The sequence below is a fragment of the Sinocyclocheilus anshuiensis genome, unplaced genomic scaffold (genome assembly GCF_001515605.1).
Source record: "Sinocyclocheilus anshuiensis isolate Anshui unplaced genomic scaffold, SAMN03320099.WGS_v1.1 scaffold101, whole genome shotgun sequence".
In the NCBI taxonomy this organism is placed as follows: Eukaryota; Metazoa; Chordata; class Actinopteri; order Cypriniformes; family Cyprinidae; genus Sinocyclocheilus; species Sinocyclocheilus anshuiensis.
In genome coordinates, this window is record NW_015540892.1 from 746269 (window position 1) to 757868 (window position 11600).

The 11600-nt window shown below is 40.4% G+C and overlaps 1 protein-coding gene across 1 annotated transcript in view; it reads left to right on the forward strand.

Annotated features, from left to right (window-relative positions):
• Window positions 1-11600, forward strand: part of LOC107688818 (tensin-1-like) — a 103509-nt gene that overhangs the window by 83991 nt on the left and 7918 nt on the right. Inside the window, exons 17-25 of the mRNA XM_016486597.1 lie at window positions 4536-6068; window positions 7243-7320; window positions 8138-8325; window positions 8482-8557; window positions 8790-8873; window positions 9156-9182; window positions 9980-10127; window positions 10272-10903; window positions 11011-11100. Of these exons, the coding sequence (XP_016342083.1) occupies window positions 4536-6068; window positions 7243-7320; window positions 8138-8325; window positions 8482-8557; window positions 8790-8873; window positions 9156-9182; window positions 9980-10127; window positions 10272-10903; window positions 11011-11100 (2856 nt within the window). The remainder of the gene's footprint in view (window positions 1-4535; window positions 6069-7242; window positions 7321-8137; window positions 8326-8481; window positions 8558-8789; window positions 8874-9155; window positions 9183-9979; window positions 10128-10271; window positions 10904-11010; window positions 11101-11600) is intronic.

The window sequence follows — 11600 nt, forward strand, 5'->3', positions numbered from 1 at the left end:
TGTGTGTGTGCGTGCGTGCGTGTGTGTGTGTGTGTGATGATAGGATGTTATGCTGAATGTGAATGAGCTGTGCAGTCTTACTGAGCAGCAGCTGGATCGCTATGTGACTTCATGTTGAATATAAACAGCCCACCCCTACCTCAACTGTTTTAACTCTTACAGTAACTTGTCTCTTAGGCTTTCTCATGTAGTTGCCATTTCTGTCAGCTTACCATTGGCCTATTTCATTTCTGTAAATTGTCATAATATACTCACCCCCCATGTCTGTCTATCTGTCTGTCAGTCAGTCTGTCTGTCTGTCTGTTTGTCAGTTAGCCATTCTATATTTCTGCCTAGCTGTCTACATGTCTGCTTCCCACCTCGTAATCTTTTTTCAACCTCTCCCTGCTGCCATAATGTCTGTCTCCTCTCATTCCGTGATTTTTTTTTTACTCTTTGTCCTTCTGTTAAGATGATTATGGTATGTTGAACTGCAATGGCCCTCTGCCTCTTCTCTCTCTTGACCAACACTTTGGCATTATTTACCCATGATATCATTCCCTTGGTCCTAACCTAATACCATGGCTGTTGCTAGACAGACTTAGTAAAACTTGGCCATCATCATGGCAGGCAGGTTTGTGCATATTTTCTGAACCCCTACCAGCAATCATTCATTAGTTACACAATACTACTTAGGTTTAAGTTACATATTTTAATGTGTCCTTTTCCAGTTTATAGCACAAGCTTCTTTACCAAGGCAGTGTGCCAATTACCAGGGCTGGGAGATGAGAATACACAACACATTGATGATTGGGCAATTGTGGAATCTTATAAATGTTATAGTTGCTGTCTCATTTGCCTTGACTCAAACCTGCAACCTTGGCTCAAGCCTATTAGCCCAATAGACCTTCACAATCAATGATTTCTAAATAATATAAGCAAAATATTAAAGTAAAATAATAAATACATTACATTGGAATTAAATATACAATTAATTATTATAACGTGTAGTTGAAGAAAGAAGAAGTAGTGGGTCTAATTGCAGCCAATTTTATTAATGAAAAGAAAAACTCAGGAGCAAACTAAAACAAGACTCTAGGAGAAACAGAAAGAATTCATGAACAGAAATATTGACTACAGCATCACAGTATATAGTATTTCACAGGAAAACATAGGAACAGTTCAAACCGACAAATGGCAACTGAAACAGTGTAGAATAAAATTATTAACCAATGGAAATAATAAATAACAGGAAGAGTGAAAAGAGATACAAAAGGAAAATAACACAAATTAAGAATGCTTGAAAGCGTCAACATAAGAGTCTCTGAAACACAACAGAACAAAAGACACATGACAGTTACTACTACTGCTGCTGCTGTTATTACTACTTATAATAAAAAATGAAAAAAGAAGGGAAAAACCAAAAAGCAATGAGAATTATATTAGCTGATCTGACTGACCTGTGTTTACTGTGCAGAGTATGGTTGAAGTTGTACAGTAGTGCAACGTTTTTATTTATTAGTTGGACCTAACAATGAGGTTTAATAGATTACCTAGAAAACAGCTGTGACTGCAACATGTTCTCACTCCCAACTCGTCACATATTGACGATTGGTCAGGACCCCTTTGGCGTCGCTTTTTGACGCTCAAGGTACCCCTTTAGCGTCACTTTTCGACATGCAAGGTCCTGTGTTGTGTTGTGTGTTGTGTTGTGTTGTGTTGTGTTGTGTTGTGTTGTGTTGTGTTGTGTTGTGTTGTGTTGTGTTGTGTTGTGTTGTGTTGTGTTGTGTTGTGTTGTGTTGTGTTGTGTTGTGTTGTGTTGTGTTGGTGACTGAGTGTGTGAGATAAAGCTGAGAACCATCGGCATAACTGATGAGATTTTGTATTTGTGGAAGATAGAAGCCAGAGGGAACAATGCATGTAAAGAGAGATCAACAGAGGCCCTAAGATGGATCCCTAGGGAGCACCACATGTGATGGTCACATATGATGAGAAAAAAATTATCCATACTAATAGAAAATGTCCTCTACAATCTATACCAGCCAGAGAGTGAGAGACTGAAAACCTGCCTACATCATTCCAGTCATTAGGATGGATTTCAAAAGACTATAAATCAACATAGAACTGCCAGCTACAGCCTAGACAGCAAAGAACATCAGTGATAACTGCCTGCATCACACTAGTCAATTTAAGACAGACTTTAAATATATTCAAATCTATACAATTTAATCATTATCCTAACAGTTTTAACATTCGCTTGGTAACATTGAAAAATGTAATCAATCCATTTATTCAATAAACACATAATGGTTACATTTGATTTTACAGTACATGTACTTACATTGTACTTACATTGTACTTATCCAAGTACTGGTAGTATAAGGTAACTACATGGGTTAGTTACTTAGTAACCTAGGTACTAATATTACCCAGTTATTGTAGTTGCTATAATAAGTACATAGTATGTACACTGCAAAATAAAGTGCTACCCATATAACTTATATAACACATTTTTTCTAATAAAGATAATATTTTGCATTATGTACATTTCTATCATGACAAGTCTTTGAATAATTTAGCATGTTAATGGATGTGACAGTATTAATATATTTGGTCTTGGCGGAATATATCTATTATACATGCTGCTGCTGTTGATTATAACTGTGTTGATTACTGCCGTTTCAGCAAAGTATGCAGACTTGCTACTGGTAGTACATACACAGACACACTGCTGGGTGCATGTAAGACATTCTGCTGCTGCACAAATAGCATACAATAAATTATCCCTAACAGATCTATAGTGGTGGAGCTGGGGGAGGTTGAGGATTTTGCGCTGCAAGACTTAGCCAAACTATTAAAATGTTGAGCTGCATTACTGCAGATTGAACAGAGACCAATCTGCTTGTGTCGTGCAGTGAATAATGTGATAGCAGCAGATTGTGTTAAGTGCCTATTAGCCTGCACAATCTAGAGTTTCATGACAGAACTAGACATTCATTGTAATGACATGAGGATGAGCTCCCCATGAGTCTTGTCTCTCTCAAAGATTTTTCTCTCTACAAACATCTTTTGAAGATTTATTGGTAAGACACATTTCTGTTGCATTTAAACACTATGGATTGTGAAAAGTTCTATACAAATTAAAATGGCTTAAAGAGGCAAACCACTTTAATTTAAAAAAGAAAGAAAGAAAGAAAGAACGAAAAAGAAAGAAAGAAAGAAAGAAAGAAACTGCTATAATAAAATATGACCCACATGCAAAAAGAAAAAGGGGAGCAAAATGCAATTTGAACCAAGTTTTAAGTTCAGTTGTTGGTTCAGTCAGTGGAAAATTGACATGACTTGATCATGTCGGGGTTTTTTTTCTTTTTTTTTCGAGTGTACACATAAAACACACAAAACATTCAACCTCCGACTAACCTTCTGTTAGTCCAATGGAAATTTCATCCACCTAGCCAAATCTTCACAGGAAAATAATTAAAATATGTGTTTTACTTTATTTCTGTTAAAGCAGAAAGTTTCAAACTAGACAAAAAAATTAAATCTTGACGGATTGAAAGATTTTTTTTTTTTTTTTGGAAGGACATTGTGAAGGACTGTGTGTGAGTGAATGAATTTGAGTGAGTGAAAACCAATACTTAAACAGAAAAATACACAGACAGATTTTTTTCAGTTTCTATTTCATAGACAGATTTTTAGTTAACCTGTTGAGCGGTACAGTCCCACATATGGGATTTTTATTTCCGTGCCCCTGGGATTACGGTCCCACATATGGGATTTAGAACGTTCGGTGACGTCACATACATTTAACTGCCAAATTCAAACTGTGCTTTCGCGCTTTGGCTGACGCTGAGCCAGAGAGAGACATGCACTGCGCTTGTCATATTATCACAACTATCTATAAAGTTCACTCTATTCTTCTCCCAGTTCACCAGCCACTTATTTACATGTATTTCGGGAGCCAATGACTCCCGAAATATTTATATCAGTGAGCCAAGATAATTTATAAAGGATTTTAAACAACAAAACACACTCATTTACACATATTTGTGAATCAGAATGTCAGATTTGGTAAGCAAGTTGAATATTTTGAATAAAAAAGGAAAAAGGAAATAAAAGCGATCCATCTGTCATACAGTGTTATTGTGGCCGCGGTGTGTCACATGACAAGCATGACGCGTCGCCATGGAAACAGTAAGGGGAAACGTTCTAAAATAACGGTTGCCTAAAAAAAACTCACTCTGGGGGGACCGCTAGAATATTTTAAACTCACCAGTGAAAGGATTAATAGCGGATTAAATTTGGCCTCTGTTGTCAAAGCTATGGTATGACTTCAGATAAGGTACTGAACACAGAGGATGTGTCGTACGTACCATTTTAAGAATACTGCAGAATAAAGAATGTATAGGTTAAATGGCATTTCATAAGGGTGAGCAAATGATATAATACACTTCATTTTTGAGTGAACTAGAATAGAGAAAACTGTTTCTAATGAAGAAAACTGACAAAGTGATTCTATAATGTTAATGAGTCCATTATTATAACCTCTTTTTCAGATGTTGCTCATTCTCAAGGTCCAGTAGACGGCAGCCTTTACATCCGGGTTCAGAAGAAAGACTCTCTTGAGGGAACTGTGTCAGCCAATGGTGCTTATTCATCTGACCGTGCTCCTCCTGTAGTTGAACACGTACTTCCTCTTCCGGTTGCCAACCATCCACTACCAGCTGCAGACCACGCTCTTTCTGTCAGCAGTGACTCAGGAAACTCTTCTGCTTCTGTTAAGACAGACCGCACAGATGATGCTCAACAGTCTTTGTCATCCTCAGGGCCTGTGAGCCAAGTTCCCCCTGAGACTGCAGTTAGCCCTTGTGAGAACCGAGAGTTGGAACAGCTTCTAAGTGGGTCAGAGGCACCACCACTTCTCCCTCATCAGAATTTCCTCTCTTTTGCCAACACAAGTCCAGGGGTTGGAGTGCGGCACCTTGTGCCTGCCCAGGTCCACGTTAACGGACAAGCTGGTGCTGAGCGTGAAACTGACATAATTGACGACGAGCTGCCAGAAAGCCAGGTAGGAGATAACAGTGCAGGCAGTCTTGGCACACTCTCCTCCTTTGAGGGTCAAGATACACCAGCTGACAGCAAACCAGTCACTGAGTCCACTGTAGTGGAAGTAGTAGAGAGACAACGTGGGAATTTCCTTGAGCCGAGGCCTATAAAGGAGATGCCTGTGCACCAGCTTCGAGGGTCATCATCAGCACATGGACTGATCGAGTACAGTGGGCAAAATGAAGGAATGTATCGCTCGCAGTCATATGGTGGTCTGATGCTGGATGGAGGACCTCAGTACATGCCACAAGCTCCTGAACGTAACACCAGCAGCCGAGAGGCAGTGCAGCGAGGGCTCAGTGCTTGGCATCAATATGGTCTTGTGGATGACCCCTTCTTTGGCTCGAATGGTGCCCTGCCACGCTTCCCAACTCATGGAGGTGGTTCACAGCAGGACGTAGAACAGTCTATAGATGCCCTAAACGTGCTCATGCTTGACTTGGAGCCTTCACATACACCATTTCACAAATCTCAGAGTGCTCCCCAAGGAGAGTACATCTCAGCTTTCCATCCACCATTTGCCCAAACACTAGCCAGACCTTCTTACCAGGCTGACCAGGCCATCTATAGTGTCACTGGTGGCCCACCTCTCTCTTCCTCTGCCAGTTTTGGCCAGTCCTCACAAAGATCATCACCTGCTTATCCCATGACTCCACTATCTGAGCACCATCAGAGGGGTTACCAGTCCCCTCAGGCCCTTTCACCTATGTATCAGCAAGATCCCTACAGTATCCGTGGAGGTTCAGTTACAACACCATCCCCAACTTTACCCCTCCCATCTCCAATCAAGCCCCAGTATGTCTACCCAGGAAGCAACGAGGTGTCTTACTCTCCAGACCTTCAGGGCACTTTCCCAGGCCCTCAGAAAAGCTACAGCACATCATCATCCCCACTGCCCCCTGTTACGATTGCAAAAGAACCTGAGCCAAAGTCTGAGGACGAGATGCTAAACCTTGAGGGACTTGTGGCCCACCGTGTGGCAGGTGAGGAAGAAGGAACGAGTACATGGCTTTTGCTGCATGCATAAGATGACTGAAACTTGTCCATAAAGTCTATAAATAATCTATAGTTTATGTGATGCATTTTTTGGATTTGCCTCTATATTTTGGAGTAATTTATAAAAAATTAACAAAGTTCGCTGAAGCTGGCATGCATTTGGTTCATTATTAAAGTTTGTAAGTGACAACTTGATGGATAATCAGGATATGACACTACCCAGCCTCATTTTGACATAATTAGAGCATGCAGTTTAGTTTAGTCTGCTTCTGGCTTCATTTAACAGTCTCATACAGAGTGTGGCGGCATCTAATGTTAAGCCATATTTGACAAAGACAATACACCAAGCCCTGGTAACTTAATGGAGCCATAGTAATGTCAACAAGTTCGCTCATCTCTTGATTTAGTCCTATAGGAGATAGACCAAACAAAATCACTGGAAAAAATTCCCTGCAAGTATGTCCCACTGCATAGATAAACAATGAAGGCATGTTCTAATACTGAACTATAAAGTTGACCTACACACTAAAGATTGATGAAAGAAGATTATAGAGGTGTCATCATTTCTCATGTAGATATAGAGTATTCTTGGCAGACACTCACACTGTTTATGTCAACACTGTCCTCTGTGTAGGAGTGAATAGCTGCATAGATGAAAGTCGCCAGTGGCCAGAATAGACCTTACAACTCTGTGCTTCAGCTACCATGCATTCTCTGGCTTGAATAGCAGACTATTGATATTACAGGAAAATACATAGGAGCACCACCCTCTGGCAGTGAATGGAATTGCTGGAACAGGATTTCTGTTAAACATATTCTAATGAGACTGTTGTGTCTCTAGTGCTTCTTAGTACCACAAGTAGACCACTGTATCATTTTTGTTACTTGATTATTTACTCACATATGGAGAGCCATATACAATTACACAAACATATTCTAGAAAACAGTACAGTTTGGAATGTAGCACTGTATTTTAAAGAACTACATTGAAACCAAATTAAGATTCAGATTCACCCTTTCTTCATCCTTCTTGTTTTTTTCCCCCTTCTGTCTGTCTCTGCTTTGGTATATGGATCACCCCTCACACCACTGATTTCCAACATGCACCTTCACACTCCTCCTCTTCTTCTGCTTCAACCCACTCCATCATTCCTCCACTAGAGTACAACGCCCGCATCCGGGGCATCTCCAATAGCATGTCCTTCCGGTCTGAACATCATCGTTCCTATTCCTTCTCTGGTTTGTCCCCTCTCATGATCCTCCATTTCTCCCTCTGTCCTCCACTCCCTTCTGTTCTCTTTCTACATCTCTGTCGTCTTATTTTGCATTCTGCCTGGTTCTTTGTTTTTGTTTTTTATCTAGAGTTATTAAAAGGTCAATAGCTGAATGTATGCAGGGAAATATAATAAACCTTTAAAGCATTTTGTCAGAATTATTATTAGGAGTCAGAGTCTGTTTTTGTCGTTATTATTGGGATCCCAGCACAAGGTCATCAAGAATATCACATTTTGTGGTATAACTTCTAAACCATTCTGTATGTCACAGATTATTTCAGTTTTATAGCACTGTAATCCTTAGGTCAAGCTTAACACAAATTTTATATGATTTCATGACTGTCTAGAAGTCTTTCACCGTATTGGATTTTGGCAAAACTTTTGGTACTGGGCCTTTTGCACAGAACTGAATTAAAATGGTCTAGGAAGATTCTCTGGCATCTCAGTATCAATAACTATCAAATACATGTTGCTTTTAATTACATGACTATAACTTTTGAATGCAACCAGCTATTATCATAAATGTACACATACTCTATGTAAGGCCCAAATCAGGGGAGGTTTCAGTCATCAAAAACATAGTCACTAGAGGCCAATGAATGATGAAGGGCATGACCTATTTTAATAAAACCGCTATAATCCTTGAAATAATCCTTAATCTAATGACACTAATGACACTGATATTTGAATAGTTAAAATTGCCAAAAAGTTAAAGTTGTACCCTTTTTACACATTATTTGCATTTGCTTGAATAATTTAGAACACTTTTCCATGTTCTTTAGGATCACATTCACGTACAGTAACCCCAGATGAAGCCATGCCAACTATGCGCCGACGAACCACAAGTGAAAGCCAGTACCTCAGCAGCCAAAATGACAATGCAGCCCACAGAGTGTGCTCTCCATTGAAACCTGTATCTCCAGACTTTGCCAACACAATTGCAATAAACCCAAGTGGACAACCTAAGGAGGTATATAATAATGGATGAATTTGGGAGATATTTGCTTCACTCTATCATTTCATTTAACATTGTAATGTTTTAAATAAGTTATTGTAAAGTGTTTTTACTTCTCTTAGTTGTACATTGTACTTTAATATTTTGTCATCCTGCATGTTTCCCTTTCAGAAAACAGTGCATAGCTACAGGGAGGCCTTTGGGGAGATGGAATCAGCTCCTTTTAGTCCTACCCGCAGTAGTGGTGGTGAGACACATTTCCTGACCCCTACCTTTCCTATATCGTTCACAACCTTACTACAGACAAAGCTAGTGATTTAAGATAAATCTCTAAAAAGACGTATATCTCTTATAGACTTATATTAACTTATAATTTCCATTTTTAGCACTTTTGTAGTTCATTTCTGTGCATGACTGGTGTTATTCTTGTGGCTTCTGAGCACTTAAAACTAACAATGAAAGTATTTTTGTTTAAATAGGCCATTCTGGTCAGGCCGCTCTTTCAGCCACTGGAATGAAGGCACAGAATCCTACAGAAGCTCTAGTACAACAAAGCAGTTCAGGTGAGTACCTGTAAAACCAGTATGGTGCACTGTCCACTTATGTATATTTTACAATTTTGTCATCATTTAGTAAATAGACTGCATGGTTTATTTACCATTACATGGCCAATAATATTCAGAAATACCCCCCTGCCCCACCCCTTTCATTCATCTACAGTGCTAATTTCTGTCACTGTCCTCCTGCTGTGCATTCCCACCACATTCACACTGTTATTATTCTCTTCCCCTTTTAAAAAAAACTGTCATTGCTCCTCTTTCTCTTTTTATGCATGCTGCTTTCAGATTCTGATTCTAGTGATGATATGGAAGGTAAGAGTATTTTTCAAATGACAGTGGAAACCCTTACACTGACATGCTTATTATATCAAAGAATGCTACACTCTCCTTCCTGCACACATTCACTCCTGTTAACTCCTGCAAACCCTCTTGTTTATGTGGGTTTTATTGAAATTGCATTTCAGTATTATAGTGTCAACAATATTTTGCCAAAAGTCTCTGCTCTGTGACTCTGTTAAGTTTTTTCCTATTTTAAATTCAATGATAAATCAGGGTGGCTAAACCTGCTTCTGAAGATCTACGTTCCTGCAGAGCTCATGATGCATTCAAGTCATGTCGGATAGATCGTATTAACAACTTGAACACACATGAATGCCACCACAAAGTGGTAATTACGAGTGGGAAACTCAGAAGTTTCTTTAAGCCCAGAGTTTCTGAGTTGGGGGTGTGTCATATGAGCATCTGTATTGACAGTAAATTTGTTGAAATTAATGAAAGATTGGGGTTAAACTCTGCAGGACGTTAGCTCTCCGGAAGCAGGGTTGGGTAGCGCTTATGTAGACCAGTTTCAGGACAGCACTAGCAAATGTTCAGAAAAAGACATAATCCTAATAATCAGCTCCTTCTAACATTGGTATTCTTGGCCTTAAGTCATAATCAGGCATATTGCCTGCCCTCCGTTTTAAATTTTGTTGAAAACGTACAGTTTTGAACTCATCCTAGATCTTTCATCACATCATCCCCAAATTTGTGTCATATAATGTTCAAGCAGTGGTGGTCAAAAGGCTTTCACAGCTTTTTTTGTATTTTTATTTATTTATTTCTTGTAGAGCAACATGGTTTTGTGGCAACAGGAGTTAGAGGAGGGGGATTGATTTCTCCTTTGCAGCATCAATCTTCTCCTGCTTTTGAAAGACCAGTTCCTCCTGCCCACACTTTCAATCCACCTCAACCAGTCAGCAATGCTATTTCTGATAGGTAACTGTTATCTGACCACTGTTCCTTTGTTTTTTCAAATTCAAAATATATGTACAGTATGTGTCCTCATCTGTTTGGGTGAAATGTATCTGATTCATTTAATATACTCACGCTTTCTCCATTTTATGTTGTGCTCTCTAACAGTTTTGGAAGGCAGCCTGCCTTTGCATCATTTCCATCTGAGCCCGTCCGGGCTCCTCTCTTCCTAGACACCTTTACTTACCTTAACCCTGATGAGGCCACTGTTAACATCGTGGGTGTTCATCATGTTCCAGGAAGCCCCAACACACTCCACCGTACAGTTGCCACCAATACACCTCCAAGCCCTGCCCTTCAACGTAGGCTTGGTGGTCCAAGTAGCCCTGCTTTGGGACGACGTCTACCAACAGGCAATGGCGGCAGTGAACCAACCACTCCCAACAGCCCTCTTTTGGGTCGCAGCGGCAAGTTCATCCCGCCAAGCCCTGTGCTAGACCGCCACCACTCACCTGCTCCAGTTGCCTCTAGCCCAGATCACAAAGCCCCACCTAGGGTTCAGGCCACCCTAGATGAGAGACATGGAGCAGAGTCCAGGCAAAGCACCACTTCTTTGGTTCAGCCTGGACCTGCTACCCCTTCATTTCCCCTAGAGCAATCCTGTAGCCCCTCGTTGTTTCTGCCCCTGGACGTAACAGCAGGATCCATTGCAGAGAATTCTAAAAGTGTTCCAACAGACAGCATAGAAAGTAGAAAAGCTTCCACTCCTACACAAGGACCTGCGATCGCCTCAATATATGGTAACATAAGAACTGCAGATACAAATCTTGAAAATAAAATTACTGAATGAAACAGATGTGTGTACTCATTTGATCAACTGTTCAGCAAACCATTTGTTCTTTTTCAGCAGATGGACCTCCAGATATAAAAATCAATATCAAATTTGTTCAAGATACATCCAAATTTTGGTACAAACCAGAAATCTCCAGGGAACAAGGTAATAGATTTGATGCCAGTTTTCACACTCGGTTCCCTTTCATGGGAACTTCGAACTGCGTCCTCTAGGGGTCACTATGGGGAACGCCTCGTCGTGACCCGTGTCTGAAGCATACATTGAAAAAACACCAACTCGTTGGCCGGCGACAGCCATGACGTCACTACCGGTGCGACTATAGTATAAATAGGTGCCGGGAGCACACATCATTCTCTTCTTCGTCTTCATTGACTGTTTTGTTTGAAGCGTGCATTTCCAAGGAAAAAGTAAGAGGTATCTCTATTTATTATGGCGAGCACTAGCAGAGCATTTAGAATGTGTGTGCATCCGTGTCATCGCTATTTGACACCAGATGACACACACGATCTATGTGTTGTTTGTTTGGGCAAAGAGCATGCACGCGATGTCTCCGAGGGGGCAATCGGCGTGTACTGCGAGCGTTTTTTCCAAGGGAAAAAGCTCCGCTCTCGTTTGTCTCTTTTTTCGAGGAAAGAGGGGCAGCC